Source organism: Centrocercus urophasianus, unplaced genomic scaffold (assembly GCF_019232065.1).
Source record: "Centrocercus urophasianus isolate 14NV4802_14NV808 unplaced genomic scaffold, USGS_Curo_1.0 seq_26, whole genome shotgun sequence".
Lineage (NCBI taxonomy): Eukaryota > Metazoa > Chordata > Aves > Galliformes > Phasianidae > Centrocercus > Centrocercus urophasianus.
The window spans coordinates 7,307,250-7,330,344 of NW_024884822.1; the positions used below are offsets into that span (position 1 = coordinate 7,307,250).

The following is a 23,095-nucleotide window of genomic DNA, read 5'->3' on the forward strand; positions in this document are numbered from 1 at the left end:
AAAAAAAAAAAAAAAAAAAAAAAAGAAAAAAAAGAAAAAAAAAATCTATGATCCAAATCTGAGATAAATTTGCGTGGAGGGAGAAACTGGAATATCTTGCTAAAAACAGGCTACTTGCTAATCTCTCCTTAGAAGAGGAGGAGGTAAACACTAAACATCAACTTGTTCTAACAGGGAAGATTCAAACCCTAAGTATAATAAATGGGGGATTACGGGTTTGGAGTGTTAGTGCAAAACAACACTGGAAATAAGTCAGCTTTTCCAGTCAGATTTCATCCACATCTGCAGCCTCCACACCATCATCAAAATGCAACCCCCAGCCCTGCTGCTTTTATAAATAATAACACAGCTGCCAATGGCAGTAGTGCTGGGTCAGCTTGGCTCTTTCCTGCTCCAGCTGCCCATAATATTCAGGATGAGATTCTGGGGTCAGAAAAATCTAAAGCTCAGCAACAGGAAAAGCAAGAGTCCCTAGAAAAACAGCAACTTTCCCCCAGTCAAAGTCAGGAAGCAGGCATGCTCTCTGAGCCCGAGAAAGCTAAAACTGAAGAAAATCAGGGCGATAATTCTTCGGAGAACGGCAATGGAAAGGAGAAAATAAGAATAGAATCGCCGGTGTTAACAGGATTTGATTATCAAGAGGCTTCGGGGCTCGGTTCTTCGACACAGCCCTTGACATCCACCGCATCTTCTCTGACTGGTTTTAGTAACTGGTCTGCGGCGATAGCTCCTTCTTCTTCTACGATAATCAATGAAGATGCAAGTTTTTTTCACCAGGGAGGGGTCCCTGCTGCCTCAGCTAACAATGGTGCTCTGCTGTTTCAGAATTTTCCACATCACGTCAGCCCTGGCTTTGGTGGTAGCTTTTCCCCTCAAATTGGACCCCTCTCTCAACACCACCCTCATCACCCCCATTTTCAGCATCATCACAATCAGCATCAACAACAGAGGAGGTCTCCTGCAAGTCCTCACCCACCACCATTCACGCATAGAAATGCTGCTTTTAATCAGTTGCCTCATTTGGCTAATAATCTAAACAAGCCACCTTCTCCATGGAGCAGCTACCAAAGTCCATCGCCTACACCATCTTCATGGAGCCCTGGGGGCGGTGGATATGGTGGGTGGGGTGGGTCCCAAGGTCGAGACCACCGCCGGGGACTGAACGGAGGGATAACGCCCCTGAACTCCATCTCGCCCTTAAAGAAGAATTTTGCCAGTAATCATATCCAGTTGCAGAAATATGCTCGACCCAGCTCAGCCTTTGCTCCAAAATCGTGGATGGAAGACAGCTTGAATAGAGCTGACAATATTTTTCCTTTTCAGGTGAGTATGTTCTATTATACCCATAAGGAAAATAACACATGACTGCATTAAAATGCTGCAGAGAGCGTGGAATGGGGGTTTGAATAATACACTCTGATTGTGTTACTTCTGTGTTTGCAGCTAAAAAAAGCCATGCAGCTCACTTGAAATGCCACAGTGTGAATTACACTGAGCTGTGAATCATGGTGTTTGTTTTTTCAGTAGTGGTGATCGTATAAATATCTATTTCCCAGCGAACATCTCCAATTAGCCAGTTTCCATCAGCTTACTACTTATGTTAACAAGTAACTGCTGAACAAATCTACTTGTAAGCAGCACGTATATCCACTAAGAGGAGTAAGGAAAACAGTGCTGCCTAATGAGGTGTGAGAGATCTGGGGCCTTCTGAAATATTTGAAAACATAGTACATCTGAGAAAAGTATTAAGTGATTGTATTTTGCTTTAGAGAATCTCATGGGCTTGTAGTTCAGTGTAATTTTTGTGGTGTTTTTGGGGAAATAATCTTTTAACGTGATGATGATCAGCACATTTTGCTTTCCTCAGCAATGGCAGCGAATTTTAGTTACAGGCCATTAAAGCTCATTACCCAGAATAGATCTGGATGAGGTCAGGTGGTGGTCTCCTATGTTTTCAGATGGTCTCATCTTGACAGCAGACAGGTTGTGTGACACTTCAGCCCCTCCTTCTAGGCAGACTTTTTATGGGTTTGAGATGAGGTGTATAATGTTGAGTCTAGCCTGCAGTAAAATCTAAAGCTCTTCATCTGACCACTCATCAAAGTTTGTTTATTTTTTTGCATGTGTGTGTGTCCACCTTTTGTGAAGTCTTTTTAAGTGGTTTCTGAAGACTATGATTTCTTTAATATGAAATGGGTTGCTTTTAAAGGCCTTCAAATGAGGGCAAAAGTGAGAATTCTGGAATGATTGCACTGTTGTTAGCCATGGTGTAAGAAGCAGGGTGACCTACTTTAAAATAATTTGAAAGATTCTAGATAAGAAGCAGTGTGTCTCATGTTCCAAACCACCTGAGAGATATAAATATGTGTAATAATGACACTGTGGATTCAGACATAGCAGCATTCAGTTCTCCTTAGTGAACTGTTCAGTTTCTGCTTGGTTTGCAGGGCCAGCCTATGCAGCCTTCAGACAACCAAGCAGCTGCTGGCGATAACTTTCCATTAGAGATCTTTCTTTCTGCTGCAGGGCTGGCTGGTTCAGTATCAGGTACAGTCCATGTAAATTTAGAATGCACGGTAGCACTTGATGTTAATATCAGAATTTGTAATTCATATAATGAACCTGTGTCCAGCAAACTGAATTTATACACTGAAGGCATTAGAAAAAGGGACACAGCTGGAGTCGGTCTTTTTTCAGCCTCACTGCAGCGCGACTTGGCTCGCAGTGTAATTCATTCTTTACCCTGACACGTAGCTGATGCACAGAGTGACAGAATGAGATCAAGCGTGCCCTTGCTGCTGCGTGTAAGGCCCAAATGTATGTGCACCAATAGAAGTGTGCTTGTTTTGACATCAAGGAAATTTCAGCAAAGTGACAAAGTCAACCTTGACTTTTGGGTTGCGTTCCAACATAAAACACCCGACATGCTAATTTTGATCACAGTAAAGAAATAATTTTTGTGTGGCCTGTTGGTATCTGTTTACATGAATGCTGAAATGAAGCTGTACATGTCAAGACCAAGTCTGACGCTTCTTCATGCCAAGAAAAGAAAAAGTGTTGGAGTGAAGTGCTTTCCAGTCTGTTACAATCGCTTCTGTGAAGAAAAGGGCTGGGCAGCAGAGCAGGACTTCATCACTGCAGGCCTAGAAAGATGCTGATTAATTCTGAAGCCATCTTCACAGAATCACAGAATGGCAGGGTTGGAAGGAACCTCAAGGATCACGAATCTCCAACCCCCTGCCACAGGCAGGGCCACCAACCTCCCCATTTAATGCTAGAGGAGGCTGCCCAGGGCCCCATCCAATCTGGCCTTGAACACCTCTAGGGATGGGGAATCCACAACGTTTCTGGGCAGTGTGTTCCAGCACCTCACCACTTATAACTTTTTTTTTGTGTGCAAAATCTTCAGCTCCTTTGGTCACTTTGTGCTGTTTTGAATTTTTGAATCACTGGAAACAAATGATGTAAGATTTGACCTTTTTCTTTTTTTTTTTTTTTTCTGGATTATTCTCATTGTGTGCCTGACTCAAAGCAGAAATAAGGAGTTTTGCTTATTGTATATTTGTGTTCATGCATATATACATTAATGTGAACTATCCTCAGTGATGCAATCACGTACTGGTCAAAGCTATTTTGTTACTGGAATCTTCTTGGATTCCTGTTTAGGAAATAATTGAAAGCTGTCTTTGCTGCAACAACATAATGGGGTAATTTGATACAACTAACCCTTTCATTCAATATTTATGTTTTGCTGCTTAAATCATTAACAAGTGTTGCTGCAGCCTAGTGAGAGTGAGTTTCTTTAGAAAGCAAGCTGTAAACCAGCAGTTGCAGATACCTGGGGATCTCTTATTTTTTTCCAAAGGTTGTCTTTACTCCAAAGCTCGGGGAAGCACAGAGGTCTATGTTTAGATGCAAATCTTAGGGTAGCCAAGCGTAAGTGCTAATTTCCAATTTGGAGAGGACGCCATGGCATGATGTCCCCAAAAGCCACCCATGTGAACTGCTGCTCACTTGAAAAACGTCTGACTTCTGTGTTTAAATAGGCGTCCCAAACAGCGCAGATGGAAGGAAAATCCCATGTTGATCTGCTTGATAATCTTACAGTTTGGTGGTAGCTTGCTTGGTATTTGAGAGTTACTACAAACCACCGTGTTGTTTGTTGTCTGTATTCTTTATTTGGAATTCTGCCTCGTCGCACTTCAGAAGTGGCACATCTCTAGGAACCTCGTGTTGCAGAGATGGAACTTGAAGCGAGGTCAGAGAAGACTACCACCAAATGTGTTAATGAAATGAAGTTTTGATATTGTGCTCTAACTGCTGGGCAGCCTTCCCCCTTCAAAGATCTTTTGAAAAGAGAAAAGCCATTGTTCTTTGTATGTTCATTTGAAAAGGAAATGGTGTCCAAAAGAAAAAACGGTTCCTGAATAATAAAAAATAGTTGCGTGTTTTTGGGCACAGCAGTTTTCCCTGGGAATTAATACATGAAAATGTCTTCAACTGTGACTGTTGCATCTTAACAAAGTCCTGATTTTTAAAATTATTCCTTCTATTTCCCTCCTCACAGCTCTCGCAAACTAAATGTTCAGTAATTGCATTTTGCTGCAGCATCGCCCTCAGGATTGTTTTGGCTTTCCTTTTGCTGTGTGCTTGCACTTCCTCATGAGAGTGGAACATCCTGCCTGTTACGCAATGCATAAATCTTGCTTTGATAGGCGCTTCCAGGTTTCCAGATCTCATCTTCCAGTGTGCGGGGATGTTTTTTAAATTGGTCTTTGAAGGCAAGTTAAGCAGCAGCGTTCAACTTTCCATACAAAATAATTTAGAATAATTTGTGTTTCTTCCCGGAATCGAGCTTGACAATAACTGCTCATTTCAAAGAATTTCATGCTGGAGAGTACTTCATCGGATCCACTTGTTCAAAACTGTTTTTTCCTTTCTTCTAAAGTGGCTGGTTTCCAGGTACATAACCCCTTCCAAATCCATCGAGGGGCTGTGCCAGAGGGACTTTCTCTTCCTTCAGGCTGATATGGAATGTTTGAGAAAACACATACGTGATTACAGACTGTGTTTTAATTCTGAGCTATACGTCATGGTTTGTTTGCCCATAGAAATGGGTTGATTTAAGAAGTGCGTTAAAACAAATGCCCAGGAATTTGGAATAAAAAAACCCAAACCCTCTTGAATACATTTGCCAATCCTTCTTCTTGAAGGAACTTTGCAAGTAAATTTCTTTACCATGCCTCTTTCATATTTGCTCTTTGTAGTTGAGGGGCCTTTCCATAAATCACGATGGCTGGTTGCATAAAATGAGGCTGCAGCTTTTGCAGAGCTTTGTCAGATTTTATTCTCCCTTGTAGCGGCGGCAACGATTCTGAGAGATTTCAATCTATCATTTTAAATTAGGGTAAATATTCAAAGTTGAATTTTTAAATGTTAGTTCCCCCATTTTTCAACGAGACCATCAGCTGTGTAGCAATTAGTGTTTTGTGTGCTGTTCCCCACAGCTATTGGTTTGTGGAATTAGAAGCGCTCTAATGTGGTACGATAGGCACAAGTTAAGTACTGTGGAAGTTAACGCTGTTCTTGTTTTATAAACTTACTACTGACGTTAATACCTCGGCTTTGGCCCTCCTGTGCGTTTTTGACCTCAGGGTTTCTTTTTAAAGGAGCTTTTGATAGAAGCTATTTGAATTATGTTTGTATTTTCCAAAGATTAAAAGGAGTGCTCTTATTAAGCGCTTTGCTTTGAAAATGAATTGCGTACTTAGCAGCCCAGCACAAAGGCTGAGAACACAAGATACTGTGGATTATATTTTATAGAAGGCACATTAAAAGACTTAATATATGGCTAACATAGAGTCAGACGTTACTGGAAGTTTTTATGAGGGTCTATGATTTTTAATGGTTAAATCGGCTTTGACAAAACCACAAGTGCTCCCTGCTCAAAACACTCCTCTTTGGCGTCACTTCTTCAGCATTTTCCTATGGTTCCCTGGTGAAGCTATAAAGGATGAGCAGGGCAGCACACAGCAACATCCTTTCAGGAAAAACCTGTTTATTCAAAGCCTGTAATTCGCTGCCTTCTGGATGGGGAGCTGGAATACAGCATTTGCAGGGTGCTGGGAAAGAGGAGAAGTCTATCCAAGAGTATAATCAAGTCCAAATTTGCTTTGCAATTAATAGAGAAATGTGGAACCTGTATGAGTACCTATAATTTACCTCTCCCCACGCATCTTACTTTGCCTCAGACATCAGGCTTTTTAATTGTGGGAAATAGGTGCGAGGTTTCAGAAAGTTTTAAGCTTCCTGTGCTATAATGAGGGTTGCAAATGTAGTTGTGAATTTTCTAATTTCTGCCAGTATTCTGGTTTCACAAAGCTTTAAATAAAATGAAGCCTCAGCTTTATAGCTGAGCCTACTTCATGAATCCTGCTAAGTCACCTTCAGTAAATTGCTTAACTCAGTGCCAGGTTTTGCACTGTTATTGATTCCTCAGTCTTCAGAGAAATTGTGATTTATAAAATCAGGTACAGCCTTGGCTATCAGCAGGAGCTCATAACTTGCCGTGCTTTACCTGTTGGACACTTAGGGGTCTTAGCATTGGCAGGCTCATCCTGGGAAGTGCTGAACAGAAACTCTCATCTTCAGTCTGAATTGCTCAGGAGATCAGAGCACTGTGGTGCAGATTAATTGTAATGGGTCTGCGCTTTGCTAGTAAAGTTAGACTTACATTTTTTGATCTGTAAGGGAGATTAGGTATGGGATTTGTGAGTGTCAAGCGTGATCTTTTTGTGCATCAAACATTCACATTTGATTTCTTTTGTGTCAGAGCGTATCCTGTCCATTTGTACATGCTTGGTACCGCTGTCATTTTTTATTTTTATTTTTTAGAGTGAAATGTCTTTGGACTTGGAAAAATAAAAATGGAATAGGAGTGAAATAATGGAGAAACCACTGTAGTCACAGAGACAAAGGATGACACAAGGCGAAGTTGTGACTTGGAAGTGCTGGGTTCAACTGCCTGTGCTTTAGCAATGAGACTTAGTGTGAGCACTCTACTACTTATGAATGCTTTCTAGACAGTAGGAGAATTAGGATTCTTTTTATTTTTCTGTAGGTATAGTTGGCCAGGATTTAGTTCAAAACTGTTGTTTGCTGCTGTTGAATGCTGATAGTCCCAGTGGCTCCCAGCCTGACCTGCTAGCTGTCAGCTCATCTGCATTTTGTGAAAACAATGCCATTTTCTCAAAATGATGTTTAACAAATATCTTTACAAATGTTGGATGGCATTTAAAGTACAGTCATACATTAAGACTTCAGGTTGTGTGGTTTGTTTTTTTTTTCATGGTCTTGTGTTCAGTCTGGTCACTCTACTTCTTTTCAGATTTCCCAGGGGTAAACACCATGCCCTTGGAGTCCTCTGAGAAAACAGAATTTTAGATGCACTAAACCAAAGCTGTATAAAGCCAAGTTCTTTTGATCAATCTATGTAACTAATACCGGGTTGTAGTTAACTTCCTTTACCAGTGAAGTGTATATTCTCTGCTTGATTCCAGGGTAGTCGTTACCTGTATATAAATAAGTAAATAAGAATACAGTAAGCAGTCCAGCTCCATGGAAAGCACTGTGACTTTGTGAATCGACCCATTAAAAGCACCACTGTGTTGTTATTAATTCTTGTTACGTGAAGCTTCTTAAGAAAACTTCACTTTTCCCTACTGAGTACAGTATGACTTAAGTGCTTTGCAGCTTGTAGTTAGAATTGCTCTTTCCCATGCTTCATTTCCAGCCTATGATCAGTGTCTCAGTTGTGACAACTTTTTGATGTTTCAGAGTTAAATACATAGTCACACATTTATTTGGCAGTAAAGCCACTACCACTAACCTGTCTTCAGTTTGAATTTCCCGATATATTAGATAAACTATGTGTGCAAATTGTGCATATAATCCAGATGTAATATCTGTTCCTGGTAGAATCATGGAGTGGCAGAGTTCATGCTACGATATTCAAAGAAGTCTCCCTTCAGGAGTACAGCCAACACCATGTAGCACTTGTAGTGGTTCTCATTGCTCAAATTCTCTGTTCTCAGCATTGAGCAGTGTTGACCCATTGCAGAGGGTCCCTCTGTTACTGTAGCTCAATCCAACCTAACAGCTTAGAGACAAGAGGCTTTCTTAGTGCAGCACATGAGAAGTTGCTCAACTTTGTTTTTCCCTTCATCTCAGCCAACTGAAATGTTAAGTGCCACAAATTTAATGGACCTGAAACTACTGGGGTTCTGCTCTCTGTGAGGTAAGAGTTGTAGAACTGTTATTGGCTTGGAGCAGAGGTTCATCCCATACACGGAGACACAATGCAGTGCAAAAGCTGGAATGGAAAAAATGAGCACCATCTGAACAATACAGAGTTTTCAGAAAGTGCTTCTATCTGTAGCTTAGGCTGTTTTTGTCACTTTAGGAACACGGCTGGAAATGTAGAGACTGTCTTCCAGTACCCATCCCTGAGCAGTTGGATCCCAGTGGGTTCAGGATGCAGACCCAGGAACTTTTACTCAATCTTCATAAGTTATTTTAGTGCAATTGAAGTTTAAAATAGGTAGGAACTAGTAATGTATGAACTAAACCAAAGAAATAAACATTACTTACTAAGGAAGAAACCGGCTGGAAGTGTGAAACTAAAGAATCCAAACGCCTGTAATGCTTCCTCTAAGGTACATCAATGAGCAAGGAAGTAAATACTGTGGAGAGAGAGGACAGTGCTATGCTTTACACAGCAAAATTGATTTGGGGCTAGACTAATACAACACACGGTTCCTAACTCTGATCTCTCTAATGCTATTTGAAATGCAGTGCAGTGGAGTGGAAATACTTCACCGGTTCTGCGTCGGTAATCGACTGTTCTGAGGAAATGAAGAAAATCCAGTTGGAAAACAGAATTTTTTTTAGCAGTCGGAATGTAACTTCCTTGGAAGTGGATCAGGACTCTAAGAGCTAATGGATTCCTGCTCTTAACGTAGTATTAAGCGTTTCAAGTCCAAGATGACTGATTGTTGTCTGATAGAAAAAAGGCTCTCACAGCACTGTCGGTAACTGCTTCAGCACTTCATTACTGGAAGTAGGGGACGTTGTGGCATTCTGTTCTGCACCACAGGTGCAGTGTCCTTTTGAATTTCACTCATTTCGGTGTGATCAATTCTGGGTCTGTTTGCACTGAAGAAATTTCAGCTTTGCAGCAGCTGGAATTAGGGAGAAAAAATATATTTTCACTGCATTAATTGTAGAAAAGCAGATCAGACCCAATGTGCACTGAATTACCTTCTTACTTGAATGGATACCTTCCATGCTTGATCTGTGTTCAGAGGTGAATCCCTTAAAACGTGGATGAAGTAAAACCTCTAGAACTGATGTTAGAGTTACTAGACTCAGAAAAACTAAATGTGAGGTTGATTTGTATGTAAAATGGGTAATGGAGTGGTGAATGATTTTTGGGGAGGAGATTTTTTGCTTCTATTAGTGACCTTTTATCATACTGTAAAAATTTCGAAGTTTGGCTGACCTGAATTTGAAAATGAAAATAATGCAGTGCCGGGATATTTTGCGTTGTCTTCTGTAAGTGTAGCACCAGCTTTGCAAGACGTGGAATTTATTGTCTTAGCTGGGGAAGTCTGAGGCATATCTGTGTTAAATGGTGGCTTTGGTTTGTGAAGTATGCTTCAGTTGGGTTGATATAATGAAATGGTAAGGTGCAAGAGACCCCTTGCCTCATGCTTTCTGAATGCTTCAATTTTAGTAGTGCTTGGAATATTGAACTTGTGATTTTGGGGACTGTAAAAATAGAGCTAAACTTGTCAGCTAGCAAACCAGACTGCAGCAGCACTGCTACCTGTGTGAAATGCTTTATAATTGTGCAGAATCAGCACTGATTATGCAGAATTAGGCTGTTTATCAGGGTAGTAATTTAGGTGAGAGGAATTCTGTGTCACTCCATGAATTCAAATTTTTTTAGCTCAGGCTGCAATACCTGTTTTATGACTTCTCTTTGCCATTCTGTCTCCTGGGAGCTGATCTTTACTTCCTGACTGTGAACTCAAATTGTTTTTAACATAGTTTATCTCTATAGCAAGGAACACAAACTAAATATTGGAGTTCTTAAACAAATGATTGGTTATTATATATCAGACTCATATTCTCTGTATTTGTATTCTAATACATTGTTCTCTGTATTAGACTGACTTTAGTGGTGTATAAGCACGTGCTGTAGAATAAAACAAGATTTTATGATACAGGTGGCTTTTTTTTTTTTTTTTTTTTAACACTATGTTGCCTAATCTGTCTTTGTATTTGCTTGCAGGATCGCACAAGGACTTTTGACATGCATTCACTGGAGAATTCGTTGATTGACATAATGAGAGCCGAAAATGATTCACTGAAAGGTAAATTTAGAAGGAGTCTGTTTCCCGCAGTAAATAATTGGGAAGATGTGCTTGCTTAGGATAAAAAGCTGCAGTTTTGGTTAGGAAAAAGTAAAGTTCTGTTGTGCACCCTGGTGCATGTAGGTCAGCTCGGGTAGGCCTGCTGTTTCGGCTGTCCCTTGATGAAGCTGCTGCAGCACGTGGATGCTGGAGTGTGTTTTGTCTTAGCATAAAACAATGCGAAACACAAACATAAACCAATCTTTTGTGTATGTTGACAGTGTTGTTTTTAATAGATACGATGTGTGCAGCCTGTAGAAATGATCAGCTTACAAATCTTAAGCAAACTGGTGAAACATAGCTATCAGCTCTATAGTGTTTTCCTCCTTGAAGTCATAGCTCCTTCAGTCCTGAGGAAGAATGACTTTTAGGTGTGTCACTGGGAGAACAGAGTATTTCTGATTTTATATTTTATTTTAAAAAGCTCTTTACCTTTCTATTTTTCTCTTTATTTTTGTCACCTTAATTGCAGAATTTTTTTACATTGGGAAAAAGGAAGGGGGGCAGATTGAACCAACTTGCAGTTTAACTATTTTTATGTTTCTATTTTTGGCAAACATAAACTTTCTTTGAAATGACAACTGACAAAGTACTCAAAACATTGTCTACACATTGATTGAAGCCTGTTTAGAAACTGCTTGTGGGATGGATTCGGAAATGTAGTTTCTTATTCTGTACAATGAGTAATCTGTGTCAGTTTGAGGGTTAATCATGTAAGTGAAAGTAGGCAATCTTTTATTTATGCTCATTATCCAAGAATTCAGTTTTGTAACCAGTCATGAGACCACTAAGAAACAAAGCTAGACTTGTGGTTTCTAAAAGTAAGTTTCTCTGGATATCAAGGCTTGCGGTGTTAATGAAATATGACTTGTTTTAGTGGTGATTCTTTCTCAGATGACCAAGCACTGATTAATTGGCACTAGCTTGTTTCTTGCATTCTCCATAGTCTGATGATGAGAAACACCAAGAAATACACTTTCCTATTGAAATGACAAGGGGAGCTTGGTGTGGATATAAACTAATAACAAATAGATTCACAGAAAATAAAAATAAATTCCCGCCTTATGTGTTGGGAGCAGGCTTTCATTAATTACAAATAGTAACAGCTTTTCTTTGTTTAGTATGCAGTCTGTTAAATGGCATCATCATGTGCCCCAGCACTGTGTACTGAACCAAGATTAGGGTGCTCTTTCTTGACAGCAGCACCTGGGATTTGCTCTGAGACCTTATCTTCATAGGCAGGCTGAACCCAAGTTTTAGCTGCTCAGATCTGGCAACACAGCAACACAAAGTGACATAGCTGTAGGAAAATAGAATTTCTGTTAAAAATTGAATTAATAAAGTCAGATTGGTATGTATTTATATTCAGCAACTAGATAAGTTCTACTCTACAGAACTAGTTGTTCTGTAGAGTAGTGTGTTCGAATGCTTTGAAAGGATTCTTTGCAACTGTAATCTTTGGGTGTTTTTTGAGTTCTTTTCATGCTTAAGAATGATGGAATAAGCGTGTCAGCGAAGAACACACATAGTTCTGATACACGTTTATTCCTGCTTGACATTGTTAATCTCCTTTGCAGAGTCATCTGTGTTTTGTGTTGAGTTTTGTAGGCATTGCATCGTGCTGATCAGAACAGAGTGGTATCAGTCTGATTGTTCTGGATGTTTCTTCCTGAGTTCTTTATACATTTTTATGTTTCATAATTAATAGGTGTAAAGCATAAGAAAAAAAAAGCCTCATAATGAAGAAGAAAAGTTCAAGTATTCCCATGTGAAATACTTGGTTGTTGTGAAGTCTCTTCATTTTTTTCAAGGATTTCCACAGCACAAGTGTTAACCTTGCTTGTACTCAAACATGCAGAATGCAGAACTTGGCGGCTGCTTATCTGCTGCAGCAGACCTGATACAGAAATGAAACTGCAGTAATACACTTAGAAATGGATCTTTATTCAAACTAGAATCTCCCATGGTGTGGTAATGCTGTAGTGATCATCTGCAAGCAGGGTGGGATTTCTAAGGAGAAGAAATACCTTTAGCTAAATCAAGTGTTAGAACTGGAAGAAAATTGCACCTTGCCAGTGCAAAGTGCATTTCAGCTCTGAAGAAGGGTTCACATGTTTGGCTTTTTTTCCCATCTGTTGGTGAGATTGTCTTAACACAGGTTCTGTTTTATTTTTCTTGCCTTTATTTAAACTGATTGAAAGGAATTTAAGAGCTTCGGACCTGCAATTCCTAAAATATTGTGAATTAGGGTTGTCAGTTCAAAATCTCGCTCTCCATTTCAAGTACCTGCAGTTAGATTATCAGTTCCATAGGAAGATTTTCATTTTTTATTTTAAATGAGCTAATTGGTGCATGCTTTTAAACTGAGCTTGGATACTCTCAAAAGGGAAAAGCTTCTGGGTTTGAGACTTTAAAAATAGCCTGGACAAGACACTAATAACACATGCTGCAGAGAGCAATCTCAGAATGGCATGGAAATAATTTAGATGATCTAATAGGTCTCTCTGCTATCTTCCAAGTCCTTGAGAGGCTGTAATGCTGACTTAATGTGAGTTTAGTACATAGCACTAACGCTGGCCTCTTATATATATTGTGGTGGAGTTCCAGAGAGAGAAAATGTTAAAATATACCTTCACAACAAGAGTATGGACAAGACAGGAGATACCAATCAGTTTGGAACCCGCTGGCTTTTGGGATTTTAAAGAAATCCTTTCTATCTTTAAAAGCTGTGTTCAAAGCATCAGGTTTTGGATCCTGCAAAATGAATAAACAGGAATTCTTCAAAATTTATCCAAGTCCATTCGCAGTGCCTGCTTCTTGACTGAGGTGTTGCTTTCAGTTTGTTTAGGAGCCTTATAGTCATGTTACTGCGTTGTCTCACTATACAAAGTAGTGTCTGCTGTGTGAAGTTCAAAGGTGAATCTTAACTAGCACTGATTACTATATTCAGCCTTCCCACTTAGCACTTCTGATAGGCCTTTTACTGTTTCTTTTCCTCATTCTGATGTATATTTTTTACTCCTGTTGAATCCTCTTCCTTTGCGGAGCAGCTGCCATTTCAATATGTTATTTTTATCCGCACAAGTGAGTGTGCTGCATTCTGCACAGCCAGTGACAATCTGCAGAAGCCTTTCCCTGGAGACTAATTGCATCTCCTCCGCTGTGCATTCGGCCTTCGTGTGCTGAGCCTGGGATCCGGAGCCTCATTTTTTGAGTCTGGCTCTTCCAGATGGCAATTTGAGCATTACTGTAATAGTAGTAGGTTGACTAAATATTTCCTTGTTAAGTGACACTGAAATGTCTTTAAATACTTTAGGGCAGCAGACTGCTTTATTTCTGAAATACCCTATGGTTCAGCTTAGGGGTGGAAGGGTTTTTGCCTGCAAATTGCGCAGGCTGAAATTAAAGCAGACCAGCACATCTGCTTATGGCACTGCGAAGCTCTCTAAAATTTGGGTGTGAATAGTTCATTATCTGTATGAATGCTGCACGGTAAAAAAACAAACATAGGTATGCACAAAAAGAAGTGTTTCAGAGATAGGGCAAGGTCAGTCTGCATGCAGACAGCAGCAGAGCGAGCCAGCCAGCAGCTCTGCATTTTAGAGGTGCCAGAATGATGAGAACTGACACCACTTGGGGTTTTTCTGACTGAGCTGATATAAACCCAATTGTATATTCAAAGAAGTCATCAGCACCTTAATACTGATCTGAAAAACTATTTCAGCTGTAAAGAAAGTAGGTGGGGATTCCACAGTGAACCTTAAAAAAGTGTTCTTTGATCAGAAGGAGGAAAATTGTTTTGACAGCATTTTTTGAATGCTGGAGAAGATGAACTAGATGTTTTTTTTCTAGCTGTATGGATTATGCAACATGTTCATATTGAGTAAAATGGGCCATTTCCTTTCCTCTATGAACCAGAAAATTAGTGAGAATATGGCCCAATTTTTTGCTAAGGGCTCAATAAGAGAAGCTGTGATTCTTTGTAGACAAGTGGGCCTTTATGTTTGCATAGACAAACTGAGCTTTAACTGAGGTTTAGAATCTAAAATAATAGATCGGTTTTTTTTAAACATGTTTAAGTTTTCATAGCAATGAGTAAAGCTTTAATTTGGTGGCTGAGATGAAACTTTCTTCCCTCTTGTTGCTGTGTGCAGTTACACAATCAGGAGTGGTCTGGAACTGCATGATGTTAAGGTCCCTTCCAACCCAAACCATTCTCTTTATTGAGCCCTGAAAGTCAGAGGCTCTGGCAGAGTGTGAATCTGCAGCCCAATGCTGCAGGTGTCCTCATGGGCTCTGTGAGTGTCCTGTCCAGGGCAGATGTTGTGGTCTCCCCTCAGGCTGCAGAGCAGCACCAGCACTTGTGTGCCTGCTGTCTTTATCGAAGGATCATTCACTTGCAACATTGATGTGCCCAACTTACTGTAAATTGTGCAAAAACTTCCTCCCTGCTGCTTCTGGCACCAGCAGGGCTTGCTGTAATGGTCTTTAGGACTTGGATATTGGTTTTTTTTTTTGTGGGATCTTCCTGAATTTCACCTCCTACACTGTAACCAGGAAAAGCTGACAGCACTTTCAGACTGAGGTGCGTATTAATTAAGGGTAAAACCATTTGTGATGTCTCAAGGTAGTTCTGAACTGGATCTGATAGCAACAACCCACACCCTGTGCTGACAGAGCTGTGGTGGGGAAACAGTCAGTGTGGTTGTTTGCCATCAGCAGCTCCTGTTGCTGTTCTAGCCACACTTCTCAGCTGGCTTAGAACAGAAGTGCTATAAGTACATAAGGGCATGCTTTATGTATATACCTGATGTTCATAATTTTGGGGCAATATTCAATATTTTAACTTTTTAGTCTGTTGCTCTGCTTTTCCATCAGCTCCTCTCCCATGTTGGTTGAAACACTTTGCTGAGCTGTTCAGAGTGCACCAAAGCTCTCACCTAGGAACAGTGAAAGCCCCCTGGCAGTGGGAATTCCCAGCTCTGCCATTAGCCACTGAGCTCAGTTGGAAGGGACCTATAAGGATATATAAGATATATAAGAGTTCAGCTGATGTTGCTGCTTTCTTTATTGTTTGCTATAAATCTTCACTGTACCACAAATACTACAAAAATACCAGGGCAGGGATGCAATATTTCAGGTATTATATTATGAACGTTTTCAGCAATCATCCAAAATTATTAGGAAATATTCAGAAACATTTCCAGTTATAGGAAATAGCTGTTGGAAGAGCTGAATTACTGTTTACATTAAATTAATTCCTCTGGATTTATTGACACCCTTAATTTTAAGTGTTTAAAGTAGCCTGTTGGTGATGGCACTGCTCAAAGACTTTGGGGAATACTTGAAAATGAATTTGCCTCTGATAACCATTGTATTTCTGTAGAAGTACAGGATTTGACGACGCAGATGTCTAAGAATGACACGTTTATGCTTCTGTAAGATTTTGGGTGAAGTTTCTCAGCTAAGCAGGAATAACACCTCGATGTGTGCTGCCATCGAGCAAAGAGCAGAGGGTATTCATGTAACCACCCTTTGAGGCCAGGAAATTCCTTCCCCTGCCATCACAGAGCAGTACAAATATCCCAGGGTTTTCTGATCTTGGTCCAGCTTTGAAATCAAGTGAAGATTCCTGTTAACTTCATTAGGGTATGAGGTCTGTGTTTTTATTTTCTCCGGTCTTGAAACATTTCTCAGAGGCTTCTGGCCGTGTGGTCCCATCTCCAGAGTCTGCATAGAAAATTAAATAAAATACATTTCGTACTCCTTACAGAAGACATTTTCTAACGAGGCACATTGTGCAAGTGCAGGCAGTTCCTGATGCTTAAAATACTACAAAGCAACAACAATACTGCTACAGTATTCAGAGTTGAAACCAGTGACTTGGTCTTCACAGGTGTTAAAGCCAACGAAATTGTGCTGAATACCAGACCCATAGCCTTGCTAATCTGGTTAAGATCTTTTCTAAAGTTTTCTTGGTTTCTATTTTACTTTTTCTTTTTTTTAAATTAACCTTTTTTTTTTTTTTTTTTTTTTTTTTTTCTTTTGCTTTGTTTCAACATTACTGTCCACCAAATGTTTTTTTCTTTTCTTTTCTGAATCCTTGCTTTGATAATCTCTGGTCATTCTAGATCATCTTCAAAGAAGCCTTTAATTTGGAGCTGTGTTCCGTGAGTAGTCTCTGTTCATGGCTTTAAAAGACAGAGCTCTCCCTGCCTCTCCTGCCAGGCTGATGGAAATCGCTCTCCTTCGTCTTTTTTTTCTCACTTTGTTCGCCTTTTTTCCTTGATGTTGTATTGTTTGTTCTTTGAATCCTTTATTAGCCACATTTTGCATGCTCGCTACCATGTTTATCAGGATAGAATTGCACAAAAGGGGCAGAATGAAAGGGCTGATGTGCTTTTCTTAAACCTGAGCAACAAGAAGAAATGGGAGATTTAATGAAAAGAAGGATGAGTTTGGAAAAAAGAAAGCAGATCAAACTTAGGTATAAATGGGATGAGAGTTTGTGTAACAGCACTGCATTACATTGCAGTGGTTTGTTACCAGAACTCTTCTGGTGAAGGCAGTCGAGTGACACTGCTAAGCCAGTCTTTTGGGACAGGCTGTTCTGAAAGTATCTGTGCCATCATAAAAGGTGCTCAGAACACAGGAGTTTAACTGGATTACCTGCTAAAGACTTGGAGTTTCCTGGGACCAATTTTTATTTGCAAAGCAACAAACCTTTCTATAATACCCTTCCTTCATGTCAACCACTAATGTATCAATTCTACTGGACCACTATGAAATTTCTACTAGTGGTTTTCCAGCTGGAGTTCTGCATACCTGCAACAAATCCAATTTGGATTGGTTTGTCTTGAAAGCCTGGGTGTGAAAGTAAGGGAGCTGATTCTTGAATGTTTGTCATTTCAAGGCTCTGCAGCACAGGAGACTTCAGCTGACTTACTGGCTGTGATAGTGAAGTGTGATGGCCTAGGAGGCACAAATTAAAGAGTGTACATGCAAGCAACTGTGGTGTTTCTCACATTTGAGATGTCTGGTTGCGTTTCTTAATCATTCAGAAATGCTTTTTATTTGAAGGATTAGAGAGAAAAACTAAGTTTTGAATGCTGTTTAATTTATTGGGGGCAAGTAATGATTCAGCAAGGTCCACGCTTAACTTCTGTGCCTGGATTCTGCTTTTTGAAGAGATGTTAACAACTCTTAAAAATCTATTTTTTTTCATTTTTGTTTAAAAATCAGAACAAATTATTCAACTCTTTTAGGCCGGATATTTATCCTTTGTCCTATGTCTACTACCAGGTGCTTTATCTTAAAAAAAAAAATAAAAAAAATAAAAAAAAATTCTTTCAAATGATTTCAGCAATTTTTATAGACTTATAGGGAGTATAAAGCTGTGAATTCTTTGTGTGTTTTCTTTAGTCCTTAAGCATGAGACATAAGAAGAAGAACGTTTGATTAGAGGAGTCTGAAAATACATCTTGAAGTAGATTGATCCTCACTTGGCTTAATTTGTCATTCACTGCAATGCAGATGGGTTAGCTGTGATGCCGGGTGTTTTGGGTTTTGTTTTCAGTAAATCAGACAGTTTTCAGATGAGCAGAGCAGTCCTTTGCATATCTCTGATAGCTGTAGGTATGCAGTGGTACACAGAGACATACTCTTTAAGTTTTACTTTGCGAGAAATCCTGATAACAGGAGTCCTAGCTTGGCAGTCAGAGTGCATGGATATGAGAAGAGTGGAGCGTGGGGACACTTGTGATAGGTAACACATATAACACTATTTACAATAAATAATTTTCCCATGTTTTGTAGTAATGTTACATGCAAATACTTCACTAGTGCACAAAGAGTTAGGGAGGTGGAGGCAACTTCATGAAGGCATTCTAAATAATGTCTTGGTTGTTCATGTGTGATTTAAAGTTGTTGTAGTAGTGTTGCTGTGCTGTATCTAGGCAGAGGAGATGAAGTGCTGATTCCTTGAAAATGCAGTTTCTGTTTCTCTTGCTAATTGGAGTGGGGCTGTAGTACAGTTCTGTCTTTATTTTTCAAATAAATTACTGGAAAAATTAGTGTCTTTTTTACAGTTACTGTAAATATGAAAAATGGGGAAATGTTTTGTTGCAGAGACTTGAGTATGTGTGTGTTACCCTTCCCGTATTGCTTGGGACTGAAGCATGAGGGTGCTTAAAAAAGGAACAAAGCTGTCACGTTGCATTCCATGCTGCCTTGTGATCATTCCTTCCACAGACAAAAATAAGTTGCTTTGAACCTATTATTGTACTTAAGGAACTCTGGTTTTAAATCTTGCAGCATGTTGGTATATGCCAATGTAAATTGAGCTTTGAGTCACATGCAGGAATCGTTTCAAGTTATTCATTAAAGCATGGGCAGAGCTCAGCCTGCCTTCTGCAGAAGTGTCAGGCTGATGGCATGGGCAGATATCTGCCTCTCTTGAGGGTATGCTCTGTGTGAAGGATCCAGGAACAGTGCATGTGAACCAGAACTACAAAGGGGAGGTTTGTGAAGTTTTTTGCACCTTTTCTATGTGTTTCAATAAAATCAGTAGTAAGTTGTTATGGGTTAATAATATCTGATTCTGTCACTTAGTAAATAAATTCTGCCTACTGATTTTTAGCATCCTTTTTTTCTTTCCTCCTATCAGAGAGTCCATCCTTTGTGTGCATTTTGTATCTGAGAACTTGTTTGGTTCTTTATTGGCAAAGTTGTTTAACACTTTTTCTTCTCCCAGCTGCAAACTCTGCCTTCATCTTTTTATTTCTGAAGTGTAACAATGTCACACGTCTGGAAAATAAATGCTGTTAGTTGTTCCGTCGCATAAACTGAGAGATGTGCAGAGGGAAAAGATTGGATATTTTTTATAACTTGTGTATTCCTTAGAAGTCATACATTAACATGAGGCAAAGCTCAGTGCCACCAGCAGTGGGGTGGCTGTTTCTCCAAAGCACACACGTAATTCAAACATCCATTCTGCAGCAGGGAAGTGTGCTTCGTGATTTGCTTCTCTGCTTTTGATTTTTTTTTTTAATCTCTGACCGTATGGGGATTCCTGGAGGGAAGAAATATTCAAGTATCAGTGATATTTATGGGTTCCACTCAGACTGATTTGCTATAAACCAGCTTTAGCATAGTGGGAATTATAAAAAAAAATAAAAATAATAAAAAATGTGAGTACCTTCTAGACAAAATTGTGGCTATGTTTAGGATTTTAAGCAGGTCTGTTTTGGAAAAGATGGCTCTGCATTATTCTGTTTGATAGCAAAGAAAACTTCAAAGTTAGCTTTGAAGCTTCCATATTTTTGTGAGGAGTGAGGCTGGATTTGGTTTGTCAGCTTTCAGGAGGAGTTAAGTGGTTTTTGAAATGTGTGAAAGATCATCTTTAGAGGTTCAGTCAGCGTGGCACAGCGTTAGCCTGGCAGATTACCTGAGAGCACCTGCAGGGAAGGAATAATGATGGTGGTGGAAGCTCTCACACAAGCCCCATCTGTGTGTTTTAATAGTTACTTCTCACTGCAGTGTTGCTCAGCTTCTCTCCTTGCTGACCCCCCCCCCATGTTTGATGTATAAAGTTGTCTCTGACCAAACTGTAAGATGTTGCTATGCTGGTAGTCTGCTTTGGCATAGAAGTCTAAGCTCTTGAAATGAAGTTAGATTCTACTTCAATTATTTTTCCATAATTAAAAAGAAAAGAGAATCGTAAGTGTTGCATACATCATTATCGGTGCCTAAGATGAGAACGAGAGACTGGTGTGTTGTTAGGTTGGTGTCTGTGCTGATGTAAAGAACACAATCACTGCCTTGAGCCGCTTGTGGACCAAAGAGGAATTAAGTACAGAACTGTACAGGTGTTACATCAACCTGGACTATAGCAAGGAAGTGAGAATGAGGATACAGCCGTCATTCAACTCTGAGCAGTCAGTCAGTCTGTTCATTCTGGAGCATTATGTTTACATCAGTACTAAGTATGCATGCTGTGTTTGGATGCTGGCATAGTTCTCCTAGTTGCAGCACGGCCCTGAGTCGGTTGGGGTGACGTTCTCCACAGGAGATGCCTCTTGCTTGCTCGTCCCTTTGCTTGAAACATTCCACCCCCGATGCTGACCTGTTTGTGAAAGTCCCCTGCACTCAGTGGCACAAAGTACAGCTGCAAGTGCTCCCAGTCTGCAGAGTGGGAGACAGCAGGCACTTCAGCTGTGCTGCAGTTCAGCTAGGATAAGATTTCTCTTAATGTGAAATTACGAAAGCCAGAGTCAGGGCTGGTAGATGGCAGCTAGCAGCCCTCTCGGCCTGCCAAGAGAGTGTTCTTTTGTTTCAGGGTTGTTTTACATTGTGCAAAATTAATGGCATGTGATGAGCTCTGAATTCAATGAGAGGAGAAAGTTTGTATCTGTACTGTGCTGGGGTAATTTAGAAGTGGCTCTTGAGAAACGTTTTGAAATGTCAAGTGCTGGTATTTTGTGGGTTAGAGGAAGCAAATGCACAAAACAAGTTAAATGAGGAAAAAAAAAATCTCAGTATTTGGTTCTCAAACCTTCTTCAGTGGTATTTGGCGCTGAAAATGCTTTATAGCTGCTGGCTGAGCTTTTTTTTTTTTTTGCTGCTTTCCATGCCAGGAAAGGAGAAAAGGTCTTATTGTTGTGAGTGACACAGGTGGCAAAGCAGCGAGGAAGGACTGACCTGAATTGTGCACACAGATCCTCAGTGGGAGCCGAGCCTGTGCTGAGAGCAGTGCTGCCAAGGGTGGGTGTTCCAAGCAAGGAGTTCGTGCGGTTTGGTTCTGATTCAGGAACTGCAGGCAGGATTTTTATGGCTTTGTAGGCAGGGCTGGTTTTGAAAGTGCTCTGAAACGTGCACATGCTTCTGATCTCTGTCAGAATGTTGGAAGGTTGCTGATTGCTTTCCCTGAAAGCCAAGTTTCCCAAAACTTTTCACTTTGAGGGCTATGTGAGCTATGTCTTGGATTCTGTGCATAAGCAAGGCATGTAAAGCCCCCAGGTTCTTCCCTAAAGCCAGGATCTGTGTGAACGTGAGGTGATGTGCTGCACTCTGAAGACAAAGGCTTTGTTTTTTAATCTCCGTGTTAATTGTGAACGTATCAGCCAAGCATCAGAGACATAAATGATCTTACAGGTGCCAAATAATTGTGAGGGAAATTGAACTGATATGTTTTTTTTATTTTGAAAGCGGGAACTATTCATGTTTTATTGCGGTTTGCAGATATTTAAATACTTAAACTAATTGTCAGCCTCAGTTTTGAATGAGGAAGCAAAATAAAACGAGTGATGTGCTCCGAGTTTCTCGTAGTACTTGCCAGCAGAACCCGAGCCTTTCAAACAGTTGGCCTTCTTTCAGGTACGGATTTTAATGAGGCTGAAACAGAAAGAATGTGCAAATGTGATGACAAAGTGTAACCGTGCTGAACAGGTACTGGAAGCTGGCACCCAAAAGTGTAATACTTATTGCTGGTAGAATTGATTTGTTTTGGGAAATGAGAAGTAGGAAGCAGCGGGAAGCTGTTGAATTATTACAGTGAAGTACAAAGTCAGTGTGAGGGCTTCTGTACTGTTGTGCACAAACTGCGGGAGGTCAGAAAGCCAGATTATCCACCCAGACATTTTCTCCTTGAATTTCAGTTTTTCAGCTAGTTATTTGCCGGTAATAATTTCAAGCAAGGATTTTGAGAGTGGCACAAAGTGCTTGTAGCAAATGAATTTGAAAACAGAAATGAGCACTGTTGTCCTCCACGTTCCTTGTTTTAGGGCTGGTCCTGCAGGTCCAGCATGTTTGTTAGGGCTGGTCCTGCAGTTCAGATGGCAGTGCTTGATGTTGGTGAGGAGAGAGCATGGGCCATGATGGGCTGAGTGCAGGGCACCTGCTGCATGAGAAAAGATGGATTTGTGTACGAGTGCACATCCAGCAGGGGAGTGAGGTATAGAAATGTGCAACTTAAGAAGTTCCATTGCTTTCAGAAAGTCTCTTTGGCTACACACATACCTTGTCAGCTTGAAAACAGCATGTTTTGTCAATAAGAGATGGCGCAAGGAAGGCGTGTTGTGGGTGGGAGGGGAGGTCAGTTTATGAACACCAATTTAAATGACCTGGAATATGAAAAGGCTGGAGAATCACCGAGTTAGAATAAAGGCAATAAATCAAGGTCTTTTGGTCCTTATAACAATGTTTGAAAGGCTGTTTTCTTTCTCATTTAACATGCAGCAAGGACATATGGGAGAAGGCGAGGTAACAATATTCCTATTTAATTTTCTAATGTTGACAATGTCTCATGGGAGAAAAACATTAAGTTGTTACTAGTGGGCAAACTCCAAAATATCTGAGTATAAAGCATCAGTTTCACATAAGTTTCCCTAGTCTGCATGCTGTAAGTAAACATTTTAACTGAATTAGGTAGTACTCCACAACAGTGCTATTGAGGCTATCACAGTCCTTTCAGTGGACATCTGTATGATATGTTATACTGTAGAGCTGTGTTGCTGTTTGTGTGTATGTTATGAATGCCAATGCTGGAGAAGCTTATTTTGGTTCTTTGAGTGCTGATGGTTTTCTTGATGCAGCAGAGACTGTAGTGAATATTTGTCCTGGCC

General features: G+C 40.2%; 1 protein-coding gene across 1 annotated transcript in view; it reads left to right on the plus strand.

The window, feature by feature from the left end:
- The first annotated feature begins 6 nt into the window (after positions 1 to 6).
- CPEB4 (cytoplasmic polyadenylation element binding protein 4) overlaps positions 7 to 23,095 on the plus strand; it is a 37,115-nt gene continuing 14,026 nt past the window's right edge. Inside the window, exons 1-2 of the mRNA XM_042826067.1 lie at positions 7 to 1,323; positions 10,355 to 10,436. Coding sequence (XP_042682001.1) covers positions 202 to 1,323; positions 10,355 to 10,436 — 1,204 coding nt within the window. The 5' untranslated portion in view covers positions 7 to 201. The remainder of the gene's footprint in view (positions 1,324 to 10,354; positions 10,437 to 23,095) is intronic.